General features: G+C 41.8%; 1 protein-coding gene across 2 annotated transcripts in view; it reads right to left on the bottom strand.

The window, feature by feature from the left end:
• Window positions 1–19,390, bottom strand: part of negr1 (neuronal growth regulator 1) — a 178,935-nt gene that overhangs the window by 58,306 nt on the left and 101,239 nt on the right. For both annotated transcript variants that reach the window (XM_034080995.2, XM_034080996.2), the window contains exon 4: window positions 13,531–13,662. In XM_034080995.2, the coding sequence (XP_033936886.1) occupies window positions 13,531–13,662 (132 nt within the window). The remainder of the gene's footprint in view (window positions 1–13,530; window positions 13,663–19,390) is intronic.

Genomic DNA, 19,390 nt, shown 5'->3' with positions numbered 1-19,390 from the left:
CTGATATATCTCCGCCAGCCAGTACATTGCAGGCCAGTGTGGAGCTATTAGGATCAGTGTGTGGCGTTGTTCTCTCACTCTGGCCAGAGTTGGGGGTATCAGAGCCAGGGGTGGGAACGCGTACAGAAGGACCGGAGGCCAAACGTGCGCGAGCGCGTCCACGCCTAACGGTGCGTTTAAATCGCGCATTGAAAAGATCAGCTGACATTGAGCGTTTTCTTTTGATGAGAACAGATCCACCGCGGCCCGGCCGTAACGCACCCACAACTGACTCACAATTATTGGATGTAGAGTCCAGTCTGCATATAGTGGTGCACCTCTGGACAGCAGATCTGCCCCGAGGTTCATCACTCCTGGTACGTGCGTCGCTCTCAGAGAGAGGAGACGTCCACAGCTCCATAAGATCAGTTTGCGTGCCAGCGTGTGTAACTGGAGAGAACGCAAACCCCCTTGGCGGTTTATATATACGATATTGTGGTCGTGTTGTCTGTCCTCACAAGGACATGATGTCCTCTGAGAAAAGGCAGAAAGCGTTTCAGGGTGAGGAACACCGCTAAAAGCTCCAGATAATGTATGTGTGACCGTTGGAGGTCCCTGCTCCAGAGACCCCTCACAGGTCGACCTTCGTATATACCCCCCCAGCCCGTCAGACATGCGTCTGTGGTGACCACCTTCCGCGATAGGACAGCACCCATAGGCACACCCCGTACTAGAAAAGTCGGGTGCAGCCAGTGGCGCAGTGCCATTATGCCTTTCATAGTGACCATCACTCTGACCCCGTGCGCCATGACGCACGGGGTCCAGTCTGAGGGCAGCTACCCAGCGCTGAAACTCCCTCATGTGTAAGCGTCCCAGTTGTACCACCAGGATGGCTGATGCCATGAGCCCCAGTAACCGCAGACATGATCTGAAGAGAACATATTTGTGTGGCTGGAAATGAGCGAGGCAAGCCCTGAAGGCTTTCACTCTCTCTGTTGACAGGCGGGCTGTAAAGGGCACCGAATTCAGGCGTAGTACAGTCTGGGCTGGGAACAACATGCTTTTTTCTGTGTTTATTACGAAACCCAGGTCGAGCAGGTGTTTTACGAGGACATTCGTCTGCGTAATAGCCTCTTGCTCCGACTGTGCGAGAAGGAGCCAATCGTCCAGATAAGTTGCCAGGCGAATACCCTGTTGTCTTAACGGGGCTTCCGTACACCGTACAAACACTCGTGGCCTGAGAGACAGACCGAAGGGAAGTACTCTGTACTCGTAACAGAAAATATATCCGCTCATGTGGAAAATATACTGGGATGTGGAAATACGCGTCTTTCAGGTCGACTGATGTGAACCAATCATTTTGGCGCACGAGACGCAACAGAGATGTGTGAGTGAGCATTCTGAATTTGTATCTTTTGAGATATTTGTTCAGAGCCCTCAAATCTAGTATAGGCCAAATCCCATTCCCTCCCCGTTTGGGAACGAGGAAATACTTGGAATAAAAGCCGCTCTGACTCTGTTCGGAGGGTATTAGATATAGCCTTCTTGTCTAGTAGCGAGAGGATCTCTTGCTCTAGAATATGGCCCGACTCTCCCCGGGCTTGCGAATGCAGAATGCCCGAAAAGTGAGGGGGGGTGACAGCGAATTGGAGTATGTAACCCTGTGTTATTGTCTTGAAAACCCAAGCAGAATCTGTGAGCATCCTCCACTTTTCGCTTCTCAAAGCCGTCGTCTGCCCTCAGTGTCTCTATTTGTTGTGTTATGGGGCCCTCTAGTGTCTGAACACGGTGCTACCCCAGGTTGACAACCCCGGTCGACACTGCACATGCGCGTGGCGGTGATGCCTTCACAGCCCTGTCCATCGTCCGCCTTCTGAGAGGGGTAGCAGCCACTCTTAGAAGGGGGGTAGACGTCAGACTGTTTATTGTTTGTATTGTCTTTCTTTTCATTTGTATTGACTGCGCCCTTGGCTTTAAGCCTTGAAACGACAGTGGAAAATGATTTATTATAAGACAATAGTGATGACATGTGTTTGTGTGACTTAAACGAGCAATGGAGCTTGCTGTCGTTGATGTTAAGTACATTTCCCTCATGGCGCGAACTTGAGGATGACGTTCTGACATCACTCGAGGCGGCGGGAAGATGGGGGCATGGTTGCACCCCAGAAACACATGAGCATCTAACACTGAAACGTGTTCTGGAGCTGGAGAACAGGGAACTTCCAGCTCCTTTATCGAGGAGAGGAGAGGAGGCTGTCAGGCCGCCCTCTTCTTCTTCCTCGTCTGGTGGCTGAAAGTCTGGGCCGGCTGTGCCTGAGCGGCTGCTGCCGGAACGGGAGACTTTCTTGGCCAGCTCGTCCTCGACTCGTGACTGGGCTGGAGACCCGGGGCGGGCTGTGGCCTCTGCTGTTTCTGGATCTTGAAACGGGCAGGACGTTAGGCAGCCTGAGCGAAGGACTGCCGCAGGGCCGTTGAAGGCGGCGGCTGGACCCTTCGGGGAAGACAAAGCTGGATAGCCTCATCCTCCTTCTTTTTGGATTCACACCGCTGCTGCATCGAAGCTAGAGCGGAGCCAAATATGCCCTCGGGAACAATAGGCATGTCCAAGACGTCCTCTTTTTCCCGGTCTGGAAGGTTCGTCAGGGTAAGCCACCTGGCTCTCTCCTGTACCACCATTATCCCCAGTGCTTTGCCCGTGGCTTGGACTGCACAGCGCTGCACACAGAGGCAAATGTCCGTGATCGCTGCGATTTCGTCCCACACGGCAGGCTCAGGTTTGATCGTCATGTCCTCGCAGAGCTCCGCCTGGTCAGCAGCGAAGAGACGTTGAGCGCCCTGGCGGACAAAGCTGCGGCTTTATAGGCTCGTTCGGTCATTGCTGACTGGAAGCGGTCTGCCTTTGCCGGTAGCGTGGGGTTCCTGCTCGGTGCCGAAGCCAGCCGCGGTTGGAGGTGGGCTGCCACCAGCGGTTCCATGGGCGGCATGCGGAGCAGGCCGAGCTTCTCCATGCCGACACAGTCCAAAGAGGAGGCACCCTGGATTGGGGCCTTGTTGCTGAAAGGGTGGTCTCTCCACGAGACCGACACCTCGTCCAGCATCTCTGGAAAGACTGGGAGAAGCTGCTTCCTCATCCTCGCTGCTTGGGGCAAGTTCTTCCCCTCATAGCGAGATCTGGAGGTCTCCTTGGCCACTTCAGGCCAGGGGATGTCCAGCCTGGACGGCAGCACGTTGGCACACGGTCTGCAAGTCCATACAGAGGCAGGGCGAAGCTGGTGTGCTTTCGCCCAGGGGAGCGGACATCGCCTCCGGCTTGGCAGCCTGGGCAGATGAAACGAAGATGTCATCTCCGTGCTCATCCGAGTCGGCTAGCTTGGCGCGCTAGCAGTCAGCGGAGGCTCTTGATGGTGAAGCGGGCACAATGCCCGCACGAACCGGGGGTATCGATAGCTTCCTGGGCGTGTTCCAGCCCAAGGCAGGACGAGCAGACCTGGTGTGAGTCCGTGCCCGAGATCCTAAACCCGCAGCCGCAGAGCCGAGCCTCCAACTCCTCTGGTGTGAGGGAGAGAAGGGTCCATCCTCATTTGCCGGGGTGTCGGCGCGGAGGGACAAGCTAGTAACAGGTATGTTACCGGAAAAAATCCAACCTTATCGTTATTCCGAAAGGAAAAAACGACGGGGTAGATTTTTCTTTAAAAAATATTAACTGGTGTGTTAATATCTTTCTTATCTCCGTCTCCTCTGGTGTGAGGGAGAGAAGAGTCCGTCTCCGTTTGCCGTGGTGTCGGCGCGGAGGGATAAACTAGCAACAGGTATGTTACTGTTTGAAGAAAAAAATCAAACCTTACCGTTATTTCGAAAGAAAAAATGGCAGGGCAGATTACAATATTAACTGGTGTGTTAATATTTGTTAAATTCTTCTGCAAAGCAAAAAAGTAACCGGCAAGCGCCCGTCGACCGAATGTTAGCTTGGGTTCAGTCTGTGGACCGTTAAGCTAGCCCGGCTACTGATATTCGAGATGTGCTCTGAAGCGAGAAGAGGTGTTTGAATGACGCTGCGACGTAGCGCAAGCTACTTAAAGGGTGGGTGGATTCCCTGACGTAGACGTCAAGATCCCCAGCCAATCAGGATTGGCGTAATGAGATTGATGCTTCTGTTTGCATACGCGTTGAGGCGCATCCCATAGTGAGACATCGAACGGAGTGTTATTAATGAGAACAGAAGATCTCTGTGGCTTCAGGCTTGATCGCGGTTGAAATGACAGTGTTGGTTTCCCCAAAAGTGGGCAGGGCTGTAAAGTGACGTAGATTTTACTCTCATCTATTATTCAAAACCATTCTATGTATTCTAACGTAATTACAGGCCAGTGTTTTATCTTTTTATTTATTTGTTTTATTTTAAATCGTATAATGTCGGACTTTTTTTCCCGTCTGTGAGGAAAAGAAAATCTTTTTTTTCCTTCTAATTTGTTATTCTTTTCTAAATAACACACTGTTATTTACTCATTAATAACACACAATTATCCTTGTTTTTATTTATTCGTTTAATTCTATAATATTGGGCTTTTTAGCATGCTTTGTAGCATGCTTTTTAGCCATAAATAAAGTCACCGGAAACAGATGTAGGCCTATACGGGACATTTCGAGCGATACACACCACAAACCCACTGAACATATTACCCACGATCCTCAGCTTGAAGCTCATTGATTGGATGTTTTAGCCGCGATGCATGTTGGGATATGATGTTAATGCGATATAATATCCGAAAACATTTAAAAAAAAAAAAAAAAATACTTTATTCCGAGTGTTCTTGCTTTTCTCTTTGGAAGTCATCACATAACGGCATTGTAATACACGGTTCGGCTGCATTACTTATTACACATCTGCCGTAGTTCTTTATTTATAGAGCCCTGATGAGAAGACTTCTGGACAAACTTGAAGAACTGCCGCCAAAACTGAATATGTGACGTGGATCATAAATATATCAACAATTAAACAACATCTTGCATTTCTTTTCACAAAATACATCTCCTTGCAGTATCAATAGTATTTGGCTGACTTTTATATTTGATCCAATTGGTAAATAGGTTATATTTACACCATAACGGTGCACAGCTGATAGAAAAGGAATGCTTTTCTTTGAATATAAGAATGTAAATACTGAGTTGAGAGAATAGTCAGGGGATTTGGGTGACATCTAGGGAATCACCATTTCAATAACTGACCATTAAATGACGGATATGCCTTTCTGTCTGTGATGTTTTACAAATCAGATATTAATGTGTAGAAGTAAAACATGAGAAATAGTATAGCAATATCCTGTACAATTATGTAAAAACATGAAGAAAACTGCACATCTTCAGATGTTATACATACATAAGTGTCCTACACTAATAATACAAAGTTATTATTAGTATGCTGTGTGTACCTTGTGTGCACCACCTAGTGGTTAAAGCACGTTATTGAATTATTTTTGTTGAATAATGTTATTTGATGAAAAAAATATTAAGAGTACATACTTTCATTGGGGGAAAGTAGAAGGTCAATGATAGAAATATAGAATATAAAAAATCAAGAAGATACTGTAAGTGATCTCTACAATAAAACAGTTGTGCTGGATGTACAAAGATATTAATATGAGGATGTGCAAAACAGACAAACAAATTAACCTTTATTTAAACATTAAATAATACTTTAGGTCAAGGTCTTCTTTCAAATAAGAAAAAAGCTTTGGGGGTATCTATCTACAGATAAATATTAAGCCTGACAAAGTACTTAACGTCTAATATATTGCTTTCCTGCAATGTTAACTATGTTGAAGCACTTATTTTAACTGATATTATACATATGAATTATACTCTTATGTATGTAGATAGTATAAGAAATGTGCAGAATTTGACAGTTTAATGGTGGAGGTATTCACACATATTGATAGATGTCTTGTAATGCACTGTTGAGGAACCTGTGACCCAAGTGTTTCATTCATTGCATAACTACACTGTAGTTGTGTATATTATATGTCAATAAACCTTAGAAAATCTTGAAATCTTGAAAGGGATGTGCAAAATAGCAATTATATACAGTTTTTAATTAACTATTAGTAGAGAATAACGAGTAATTAATATACTTTATAGAGATCTGCAGATAAATGTTTAGTCTTCTCAAGCACCAACTATCAAATATCTCTCCTGATTGTTGGCACTTGACAATCACCTTTCCTGAATTTTACTCAGTTTTAAGGGTTGTTTATGTTTCACATCATTTATCAGAATCTGCAAAGTAACTAAAATAAATGTAGTGGAGTAAAAATACCAGGTTAACCTCTGAATTGTAGTGGAGTAGAATTACAAAATAACAATGAGCTGTCATGTGGGTATATATTAATGCTGCCCATTATGGATACAAGCGATTTTCAACCATTTAGTAATTACATGTTTTAAATGTGTACACACCAATGTGTTTCCTATCGTCTAACCTCCAGGGCTGTACACAGTTTAATACTGTCAACTTCTAATTTTGGGAAAAACGAAAACGTCTTTTAAAACTACAATTCTCAGTAGAGACGTGCCATAGAGAACATTTTGCAAAACACAAACCAGCATGTGTAGTTCTGGGGGGGCGTTCAAGTCCAGTTTTGAATAGTCTGCCGTGGTTTCGGCGTAACCTTGGCGCACTGCCACTCCAACATCCAATCCCAGAGCTTGACGATTAATCACGGGGTTTGTCAACGGGACTGTAGTCCCAAACGATAGCTGGGGATTATGGGTAGTGTAGTGTCTTCGGCCATCCTAAACTGAAATGTTTTTCGGATATCATATCACATTAACAACACCACATCTGGCGTCACAGAGATCTTCTGTTACTGTCCTTTCTTCTTATAGGAAGTACAGAAACACGTAACTCTGGATTTGTTTTAATATTTGAGGTGCAATAAACGATACAGCAGCTTTTTGGCATGTTAAAACTATTATTTTCTGCCTCGCTCATGAGAGTAACAGCTGGCAAAATTACAGCCTTTCAAATGTGTGCTCTAAAATGATATTTATAAATGACTATTATCATTATTATAAGCAAGACAATAAATGGCAAAGATATGTAGAAAATAAACTTATTTAAGATACGTTCATAAGAAACGTAACGTGGGAGAAAATATGTTTCTAGAAGATATACAGAAAATAAACGTATTTGAGATACGTTCATAACGAACGTAACGTGGGAGAAAATATGTTTCTCGCTAAAGGTAATTGAGAATGCAGTTTAGTTCTGTGGGAACGTAATTTTTACGAGACAGGGTTGGCATAATACATTCTGATGAAAAATACAAATTATTATGAATAAAAATAAAAATAAAAGAAGCCTCCCGTGAGTTACTACAAGCTATAAAGTAGATTTTAAAAACGTTTTATAGAATAAAAGCTCACTGCTGGACGTTGTAGAAATGCATGTGTGCCCCACGACAAAGGAGCCTCGTTCACTTTACATTGGGGTTATTTGCGTGGTGCATACACGTAAATGTAGCGAAGTTCGTGACTCCACCACGCAATGCGGTGTTAAGGAGTCGTGGTGGAGTCACGCATTCTGGTGAGATCAGGTTGGTTGTTTGTTATGAAGTTATTCAGACTAGTAACAAAAAAATTGCAGACCAAGCTAAAATATGAAGTTTCTGTGTGTCAATCTGTTTTAAACAGTACTAGCAAGAACATTTATTCTGCAGAAGATCAAGATTATGCTCACTTATTCATGCCCTGCACACAGCAAGGAATCCAAATAGCAATCAAGACGAGAGCTTTGGAGAGATGAAGAGGGATGGATTTACATCCAAACAGCTCGAGGGTACTGGCTTTAACTCTACTTAGGTTGGATCAGAATCTAATTCTAGGAAGCCTTCTCTTTTGAATTGTAAGCCACAGTATTTCAATGGATACCGCAAACTGTCGACAAATGTTCAACCGAGACTCTCTAATGTTTAAATACTCCAATACTAGTTTTTATGTAACTACAATGAACATTTATCGTACCTTTGATCCACCAGTGCAATCCACCCAGCACTGAAGAAGACGCACACACACTCACGCAAACACACACAATATGAAGGACATAAATGTAAATGCTGTGTACAGCTATGCAAATGTTATATTGCACAATGATTCTCAATAAGAAATGCTAATGTTGTACACACATTCTCACACCCCACTAATAGTTGTTTACTTTCTTATCATGACTTGACATACTGTAATAATTCTAATACAGGGGGTCATGAAGATGTATCTCCTGGCCACGAGTACACCTCTTATTTATCAGAGATGGCCGTGACTCCCCTGAACAACTCTGTCAGGGGCGTGCGAGGGGCATGTAGGGGGAGTATCTAACCGGGCAGGGATTGAATTCAAAACAGGCCCGGGTGCTTTCCCGGGAAAGGCACGGTTGGAGCAAACAAAAGACAAGGTGATGTAAAGAATTTGAAGTATTCACAGTATGACTCTGCATTTCAATTATGTCCAGAACTCCATCAGCACTGGCTGTAATTGCTTAAAGTATGTCTAATGTGCATGCTCATAATTAATAAAAAATGATCACAGTTTTGTTTGGCCAATTACTGCTAGCGGAAGAGAAGGTGAGGTGCTCTTCTTTTTATAAACACGCTATGGTCAATATGTGAGCTGGATTCACAGCTGCAGGCTGCTGGAAGAGGAAGGAGGCGTATAAATGGCTGGCAAACTTAAAAGCATACAGGGCATCGCTTCACTCGGAAAAGCAAGTACAACCTTGCCGTGAAGAGAAACAAGTGATGTTGAAGAGGGAGAGACGCCAGCGCAGTACTAGACCTGAGCTTTACACCGAGAAAGGAATGGATGAGATCATACAGATTCTCTCAGCAAACAGCATGAAAGCACACAGAAAAAAAGTAAAAAATAGTGTGTCAAGAGGTACCCATTTCAAAATGGGTGCAAAGACAATGCCGTAAATATTCTGCTCTAACTTTCTCAGAAATGTGGCGGTTACATAATAATAATAACAATTTGCATAAACATAAATTAGAAGAGAGACAAATATCTAGTAAAAGCCAGGATCTTCCTGCTCTGCATCAATAATTCAAACATCTGTGGTGCTAACATGGCATCGACCGTCTTCTTTACACATTTATTTCCTGCAAATTGACTTGCGGCAGCTTTGTGATTATTACTTGGAGAGATGGAGAGACGATCTGAACATCTGCCATGGTTCCAGACGGCTTTAGATGAAGCACCTAAAACAGTGACGAGCAAATGAAATGTAGCAAAACAAGACAGTTGGTTGTCTACGTACCTTCCATGTGTAACTAAAGTTTGTGCTAACTGCCAAAACCCATCTTGCAACATGATGCTCAACCTCTGTAGTGTCACTCATCTAACAAGAAGTGAGAGCCGACAGCTCTCTCCGCCTCAACTACAAAGCAAGGTCAGACATCTTTGATTTCCCAGCTTGAAAAAGAAACAGGTTTTCATTACTGTTCTATGTGTATGTAGTTGGTAATGGACACCTTCATTCTACAACAAGGTGGCTTCATTAATTCATCAAACAGTGGCTTTTTATCTCAGGTGGAGGTTTTCCACGGTTATTTCCTTCTCATTTATCCCTCTGACTTAGACACCTAGATGTGATATGTATGCCTTTGTGTCACACTGTGCAGTGAGAGTTCCAGCCAATAATGGCACCCACCTGCAGCGAAGATGAATATGTACATTTGAAAAAGTAGGTCAGAGATCAGATTTATTCAGGTAAAATCACTCCTGAAATATCCTTTAGTCAAGCAGGGCTTTTGAGCCAATCTGATTCTAATATCACTCTCTGGATGACCGCTGTTTTAGTATGCAGGCGTCATCCATTCATCACCAGAAGTATAAAGACAAGAGACAAAGGCATGCCAGTCTTTTAAGCCTTTGTATAATTCCAGCAAAGGTTACATGTGCTGGACTTAGCACGTACTGTAGAAAAGGCTGCACAATGACAATGCCTGAAACCTTCTGCCTCCAAATCATCGTATCATAGAAAGCCAAATGGCAGGCTTAGTGTTATGGACTGCCTGGTGTTATTACAGTACAACTCTTAAAATGCTAGAGCTTAATTTTGTTTTCATTACTTTGGTTTGCTTATTTTAATTAGTGGCCTTAATCTGTAATTAGCCTGCAGAGGTCAACTATACTCTTAGCTTAAAAAAAACAATTTGTTTTGAAAGCAGAGAGAAATTGTGTGGACATGTATTTAATTAGACTGTTAACCCATGAAATGTTGGTGTCACATGCTTGCTCATTAGAACGATAAAAGAGAAATAGTGCAGGCATGGCTGATTGATGTTTATGACTTGATTTAATTAGCAAGAATGATACTCTGAGAGGACCAAAGCTGATACTGATACAGTGACAGTACACTACTAAAGCCTCTTACATAATTAGGCAACCTCCAATGAAACTGGAAGAACTGTATGACAAGAAGAGACCTAAAGTCATTTTTTCAGTCATCATTCTGTTTGGTTATTTCCAACAAAGAGTATTTAAAAATATTCCAACTGGCACAATTCCAGTAGTTGATTGACAAGACATTAAAACTGACACCTGCAGATTCTCCCAGGAGAACCTTTATGAAGTTCAGTGGCTGATGTTGTCAGCTGAGTAAAACATCTGTATGAACATGTGCTCATACAGTGTAGTTTGCTTTTAATAACGTTCATTACTTGCTTCTTGCTATGTAATTATCCTCTCTTGTTTGAGTTTCTGTGTCAGCTCACATCTTTATCTTAATTCCGTTTTTGGCATATTGAGCCCTCATCAATACCCCCCGCTCCTGGGCACTGGGTGAATATAGCTTAATGTGTGACAGTAAAGCATGAATGATACAGTGGATTGGGATATGGTCCAAATGCTTCTCCCTTTTCTTCACAGAGGGAGGACTGCACCGGTGGAGAGGAGGCAGTGAAGAGTGGCCACCAGCTGGATCCAGCTCCGCCTGCTGTGGCCATATCAGCCGCTCCAGTGGACAACTTTAATTTATCTATTCTGCCCCTTTTCTTTGTAAATGAGCAATTGTCGCACGTCTCCAAGTGGGAGATGTGAGTAAACTTTCATAACAATACAAGCAAAGCCATTAAAAAGAAATATTAAACACTATTTAAAGCTATGACATATTAAAGTTAAGATTTTTTAAACAGCTACCTCTCGGAGCCATTTGAAGGTCTTAACAACTAAAGGTGCTTTGTGCAGCTTAATGTCAGCGATGTGTTTTGTTTATGCAGGTCTCATAGGTGCGCAGCACTTGGAATGCTAAACAGCAGCAATAAAACACGGGACCTTTCATGTGTGAGGTGCTTGTGAGGACAGAAAAGTCTGACTATCGAGTTACATGTTGGCTATAGCTCAAACAGGACGTCTAGAATTATGAAACATTTATCAATTTAGTAGGAGGGAGCTCTGGCTTTTACACTTAGGCTGATAATCTAATGACTATAGATCTAATTAGAATAAAAAGGTGTCATAAAGACATTGTATATGTACTTAAACGTGTAAAGGTTTTCCATCTTTTATGATAAGTACAATGCTACATTATGGTTTAAGATTACATCTTCTGCCTTTTAAAACCCATTATTTATATAATGTCCTTGAAATCCCGCTGCTCCTTTTTTTTATCCAATTCAACTGTCCAAATTGTATTTATTATACCACATAGCATTTCAAAGAAAGGCACGTGAAGTGTTTCAAAAGACTGGGTGAGATACGGAACCATTCTTCAGTCCAGAAGGCAGTAGTCATGTTAGAGTTACCCCATACAGTGACCTCCTTTTGTCAGGGTTGAGAGAGGCAAGCAGGACCCAAATGCAGATGAACTGAAACTACTTTTATTTCAAGGCTACAGACAGAGCAAAACAGAACTCTTCCCCGTGAACAACGTCAAACTACAACAAGGAACTCACAAAGACTAACAGAAAACACAGAACCTAAATACACACAGGACTAATCAAACAAACAAGAGACAGGTGAGGAGGGAGGAGAAAACACAGGGGCACCAGGTGAACACAATCGGGTAATCAGGGAGGGAAAACAGACAGAAAGCAACAGGCAGGAACGGGGGGTGAACACTTTACAAAATAAAACAGGAAACCAAAGACAGAAAAAGACAAGACACAACACGGACAGATCGTGACACCTTTAGACATTTTTCAACTACCAAATCACTGCTATAGCAACAGGGTTATATACAAATCATATTAAACAGACATTATAACCTCTTTTGAAGCCAATATATAACATAGTACCTTTTGGACTTATTGAAGGAGTAAAAATATATCTGGACAATTCTGCTCAATCATAAAGGACGAGGAGCAGGTCAGCGACAGGAACAGCTCTGTAGCTCTGTCAGCCTCAGATAACTCCGGCAGAGCGCTTAACACTTGACTACAGCCCACTCCCATCCAGAGTATCGCTCCGGTGCTCACTCTGTGGTGACTTTGTCTGACAGCAAGGAAAGTCTTCCTAATCAATTCCCTCAGTTTGGAAGCTAAACCCACATAACCCTGCTGTCTCGCTTTAAAATACGGCGTCCAGCTATGACAAGCCTTATCAATCACTGTGAATATCTCCTTTGTTCTGCAGCATAAAGACACTCCCAGTTGTCAAAGCACTTTTCATCCTTGAACCCATGTCTCAGAAGGTCTATAAATAACTGGCATCGAAAAATCCACCACTCTCAGACCCAGCTCATTAGAGCCAGACATTACAGAGAAATAATGGCCACAATGGCTTGGTTTTTATAACGAAGCCAGAATAACTTCTTAACTCACAGAGGTGGAAATAAAGTTAAGCCATTATTGTATTTTTTTTTTAAAAGAAGAGTTCATTCATGTAAATACTGTGTATGAAATAAACCATCTTTATTTCCTTAAACTTGCATGATTAGCTTTCAGGATATGACTCAGTAACTGGGCCAGGGAGAGTGCTTTTTTTCACTCACTCTTCATCTCCACCCTGTCCCTGTAGCCGACTGCCTGTTAAGCTCAGCCAAAAGTGAGATTTAGCACTGGGCATCTATGCAGAAACCTCCATGAATAACAGTTATATGAGTTAAGTATATGAGCACTTTTAAAAGGAGAAGAACTGGCAATAATTGTCAAGCACCCATTCCTGCTCAATACTTACGAGCAGTGTTTTCCATATGACCACCACAGCTAAAGTCCAGTATCATTCATTAATGCCCCGGCTCCTCATTACTGTCTCCTCACTCTTTTGAAAGACTCATTACCTGCATAATAGAATAGTGCTTAGAACAGTCAGACCTTTCTTCAGTGTGAATTAATCACCGACATGCGCGGACAAAAAGGGAATTCTCACATTAAATATTGAGAAACCTCAAGCCCTAGCTTTCTACTTTTTCAAACTTCTAGAAGGTGTACTCTCTTGAAGTGCACCGCCAGGTACATGACACTGGTATCATTGGTAAAAAAACTGGTACCCTGCTGTCTTTCATGTGTCTGCAAGGCCAGCGTGGACAAAACAGAGTAAGGAAGAAGAAAGAGATACACTTACAGTTGACTGTGACTTTCATTGTTTTGGTGTCAGGAGAGGCGATGTCATTTAAAGCGCTGCATTCGTAGTCTCCAGCCTGGTCCCGTGTGATGCCGGTGATGTTAAGATATTCACCGCTGTCATACTTCCTGGCTGGAAATAGACAAATGGAGGGAAGTACTTACACTGTGTCCACAAAGAATACAAACAGAGCACACACACTGTACATATTAATACACTGTATATAGCTGAAGGCTTTTTGCAGCCTATGGTAAGATAAGATAGTGGTTTATTTAGAATAATATCTTTCAAGTTTAACCCTGAGTAGAAGATGTAATGCCATTAGCTTTTCTACTGAACTCCTGGTTACCTTCCCTGCATTCTAAAATAGAAGAATGCACAGCTCATTGATCCATTTATACTGACATGGTAGCAGGAAATTAAATATTGGTCTATTCCCAGTCATCCATTCATCATTTGCACCACACCAACGCAGTTAGAGCTACTTCCTGGAAGACAGACAGATTTGTTGGCTCAATGCACATGTCAGTGCTTTGTAGTTAGCCAACAGTGCCAAAGGCAGAAGCAGCAAAACACCATGACTGGCATATTAGCTGGAGGGAGTGAATCCGACAAACATGTCCACTCCGATCAACAAAGAAACATTGAAATACCTGTATGCTGTACTCTAATATTGTAGTAAATAAATACATTGTTGGAAATGTATTCTTGGTAAGACGTGAACAAATTGTAATTGCAAATAAGTTATAATGAGATACGGTATTCTGTCGGACATTAAGTAAAGTTGTTTAAACTAAAGATTGGTAATGAGCCAACAAGCCATGGATAATTGCATAAAGGTAAGATAGTTGTATGGATGGATAGATGGATAGATGGATAGATGGATAGAGGGATAGACAGATAGATAGATAGATAGATGGATAGACAGATAGATAGATGGATAGACAGACAGATAGATGGATAGACGGATAGATCGATGGATGGATAGACATATAGATAGATGGATAGACAGATAGATAGATGGATAGACAGATAGATGGATGGATGGATATATGGATAGACATATATATAGATGGATAGATTGATGGATGGATAGATGGATAGACATATAGATAGATGGATAGACAGATAGATGGATGGATGGATAGTAGGGGTGTAACGGTACACGTACCCATACCGAAATGATTCGGTACGGGCCCTTCGGTTCGGTACACGTGTGTACCGAAGTGTACCGAACGCATATAACTTTAAACGTAAAAAATTGAGAACGTGAACAACTTTTTGGAAGTAATCTCAGTTGCTGCGTCGCAGCATTCAGAGTAATTTGCACCCATTGTGATCAACGCGTCATAGAGCAAGTAAGTCATTTCATTGGACGAGCTGGTCAGAGGGATGCGTTCAAATGTAATCAGTAATTTGAGGAACTGTCGAAATGGCGAACGCAGATAAAGTTGAGCTCGAAAATCCTCCAGCATCATTGAAGTCTCCGGTTTGGGAACATTTTGGTTTCGCAGTTACGTACAAGGATGACGGACAAAGACAGGTGGACCGAACCAAAGCTGTTTGTCGGCATTGTTCAACTAACATTGGTTACGCGGCTGGCAATACATCAAACTTGCACACTCATTTGAAAAGGCATCACCCGAACGTGAATATCACCGGTACCAAAAGACTGAAGTGCAAACCCAACTCCCACTAGCATTTAAGCCTCCACCACTCGCAAACACTTCAGACCGAGCCAAAGCTATTACAAACGGCAAATATCCTTATGTTGCCATGTTAGCAAAGCGCTACCTGGCTGTATCTGCTACCTCTGTCCCTAGCGAGAGGGTGTTCTCCACGGCAGGAGACATTGCTAGTGCCAGCAGATCTGCCCTTTCAGCAAGCAATGTGGACAAGTTCATCTTTCTTTAAAAAAACATGAAAATACAATGACAAGCAAGTCATAATGTCAAACTGGCTGCTTAGGTACTAGTACAGTACACTTTAAATACAGATTATTTCAGTTCATCGAAAAGCTGCACCTTAATGTTTATTTTATTATATTTTATATTTATTTGAGTGAATATTCATAGTTTAATAATAATTAAAAACCCTAAACTAACAGTTTATGTTTTGTGAGTACTAGTACAGTAAAGTTCAAATACAGATTATTTCAGTTTATCGAAATGCTGCACCTTAATGTTTATTTTATTATATTTTGTATTTATTTGAGTGAATACATTATTCACAGTTTAATAATAATTAAAAAAAAATATGTTATGTTTTGTGATAATTTTTTCTGCTGTACCGAAAACGTACCGAACCGAACCGTGACCTAAAAACCGAGGTACGTACCGAACCGAAATGTTTGTGAACCGTTACACCCCTGATGGATAGATGGATAGACATATATATAGATGGATAGATGGATAGGCAGATGGATAGATGGATAGATGGATAGGCAGATAGATAGATGGCTAGATGGATAGGCAGATGGATAGATGGATAGGCAGATAGATAGATGGATAGACAGATAGATGGATGGATGGATGGATAGATGGATAGACATATAGATAGATGAATGGATGGATAGATAGATGGATGGCTATGGAAATGGAATACTCATAATGAAACCAATTTGACGGGGTGTGCTTGTATAATAAATGGATATAGAATCTCAGCATGCAGCACTGTGTATGTTTATTAGATAGACCAGGGGTCGGCAACCCGCGGCCCTTTAAGCCCTCTGCTCTGGCCCCCTTGAGCTTAGACAAAAATAAGAAGGAAATAAAATAAAAGTATTTGTAGGACTATTTATATTGTGTTGCATGGTTGAAAATGTTTCGTATCTTGTATTTTGAGGTGATACTGTGACACATAAATAAAAAACAAAACTGTTTTAATTAGGTCAACTAAAATATGCGTCACATCCTGCTACGGTCCCGCGCGAGTGCCTTTTCTTGGAGGCGAATAAACTGACCCCCGGCTCGATGAGCGAACTATGGATAAATCAAGGAAAAGTACCGGAGGAACACAGGATTTAATTCTGCGTGGACAGTTATATGCTTTCACAGCAAACGATGCTGGTTTACCGGTATGTTTGATATGTAGAGAGAAGTTGTCAACGGTGGTGCAGCCTTTACGTATCGAGGAACAACAAGGGAGAGGAAGACAGCTGACGATCTTCAGTCATAATTCAATGGGGTATGTAATTTATTTCAGAAAACACTTGTTGTTATATTCCATGGAATGCTCTTAACGTCCCGATAGCAATGAATATATTAAATGCTTTGACAATAAATACATACAAAAATGTATCTCTGGAAGCCGTAGCGCTGTAAAAAGCACGACCAATCATCTGAGCCGGCCCGGCTAGAGTAACTGGATGGACTACCTGCCTGTCAGCCTTTCCATCTGTGCACAAACTTATCTCGTGCCCTCATTGGTCATGTGCGCGTTCGTGTGTGTTGGAGGAGGGGCTCTGTAAGAAAGTCTGAAGGAAGAGTCATATTTTTTCCGGTTGTGCACTTTCAAATTCTAGCACACTCAAGCTGGTTTCTCCATTCTTACCTACCCTACCTTGAACTCTATTTAGGGTGCAGCTATATGTTTTATTTATTTCAAAGTGGGCCCATTTTAATAATATTTGTTTTCCTTCAAATGTGCAGAGGACTCCCCAAGTGCTGTGTTTAATTTATTTTAAAGTAGGCCTGTGTATTATTTTTAATTCTCCTTATAAGAGTTCTTTGTTTCTTATTAGAGGTTAACAGTTTTATATCATGTAATAAATAGCCTAATAAATGCAAAAAAACTGTAGTTTTTGTCTGATATAACAATAAAAAAACTATGAAATATGTTTTTGGAAAAAGGAGCAAAATGGCTCTTTTGGTCAAAAAGGTTGCAGACCCCTGAGATAGACTGTGGCAGATTCTCGCATGACCAGAATTAATTTCCAAGCCAGTGGTTCTCAGTGTGAAATCTATTTATATACAACTACGCAGGGTGGTAATGGTGGTTGGGGATTGAAGGTGTGTGGATGTGTTTGGAAGGCATGGGGTACAAACAGAGTGCACAATCTAGAAAACTGAGCCCAAAATACCGCTCACAAAGCAGCAGAGACCCGACACTGACTCAGCAATAGCTCACACAAGAGGATCAAGAATGAAGACACTCCATTCTTCAGGAGTGGATATACTGTCATTTTGTGCTGCCAATCTCCTCTGCAAGTGAGCTGAATTCTTATGTATTGCCACTTCGTTATTCTGCAACCATGGTGGCTTTTATCTACTAGATCCTATGTCAAAAACTTGAAACCGAAGGCATTGTGGATAATGAGCTTTCCTGTCTCTTCTCACACAACGATGGAGTCCCAGAGTCTTGGCAAAGATATTGGTAACCAAAAGAAAAATGTTGATCCATAAACAAGCACCGGATGTGTCTGAAAAACAGAACTGTGTTAATATGCCAAGAGAGCACAGGGAGGGAGAAACAACTAAAAGAGCTATATTGTTGTGAACGAGTATGGCTGAGAGCTCATTGCACCAGTGAAAATAATGTTTTTTTCAAGCAGGCAATAAGTAAGAGAGGACTGGATTGAAAGATTCTGAATGTTTTTGTCAAAATGTGTCTAGCAACATCTAGGATCTCTACAGACAAACAGAGATCGGTCATCAAGTGTTTTTCAGAACTAAATCAGATTTACATTTGATTAACACTACACATTACAATTTGATTAAAATGAAACAGTTTGGTTGATGTGTGAATTGTATTTCCTGTAGTTTCAGTGGAGGTCATTGCCTGTGCGGTAGCCCTGCGCAGACCCATGTCCTCAATAATATGCATAGAGTTAAAGGTCACCTATGCAAAATCCACTTTTTAATGTCTGTTATACATAAACATGTGTCCCCTCTGTATTAAGAGATTCTGAAAGTTTCAGGAAAAAAGATTCTCTCTCTTTTCGTCCTGATCCATTTATATAAAAACCTGTCTGAAAATGAGCAGATCAGATTTTGGCCACTTTATGATGTCATAACGTTTTTTTGGCTTGTGTAACCATTAGCCAATAACCAACCAAGGTAACCCCCCCCCCCCCCACCTTATCACCTGAATCTCCTCCTAGAGCACCTTTGTGTTCTTTTTAACCAAATATCTCTCAGAGGGGTGTGGGGGATGGCTCCTTATTTTCATCTAAAGTAACAGACAGAGAATCAGCACTTTTGAAACAGGGCTGAAACAGAGGGTATTATGGGATGCTGCAATGATCTGTTTGGTGTTTCGAGCCAAACACTTCAGAGACATGTTTTGTATATATCTGAGACCTATAATATATTGATGAGAAACAGTATAATAGTGGACCTTTAATGCTAAATCAAAGTTGAAGTTTTTCATGAGCTTAAAATGTAAGTGAGTTCATTTGAGTAGTAGACATTAATAGAATATCCAGAGAGCTGAGGATAGCTGCGGGTTACATTTACTGAATGCATTACAGTTCTGCAGTCTGGATGTAAAGCTCTGTCGACTGATGTGGCAATCCCTGCCCAAGGTTCTCCGACACTTTTGGAAAGGCAAGGTTGAGAGCAGGAGTGATCCGTTGGTTGCATTCTACACACTGGACCACACTTAATAGACCTGATTTCAGCACACAGCACAGTCCACATTATGACCAACTGTGTTAAAAAGCCTTGAGAAGTGGCATTTGTTTGCTCTCCACATGGTATTGATTACTGATGTAGTTTTCATAGAGCTTTAAATTGTTCATATATGTACATCTCTTCAGAGTTCCCATTAGAATATTATTTTGCCGGTCAAAATGTCCGTTACAGTTTAAATCTTCCGGACAAATTAGAAAAGTGCAGGTCAAAGGTATTGTTATTATTTA

This window comes from Pseudochaenichthys georgianus, chromosome 4, assembly GCF_902827115.2.
Source record: "Pseudochaenichthys georgianus chromosome 4, fPseGeo1.2, whole genome shotgun sequence".
Lineage (NCBI taxonomy): Eukaryota > Metazoa > Chordata > Actinopteri > Perciformes > Channichthyidae > Pseudochaenichthys > Pseudochaenichthys georgianus.
This window is presented reverse-complemented; position numbering and strand designations above follow the sequence as displayed.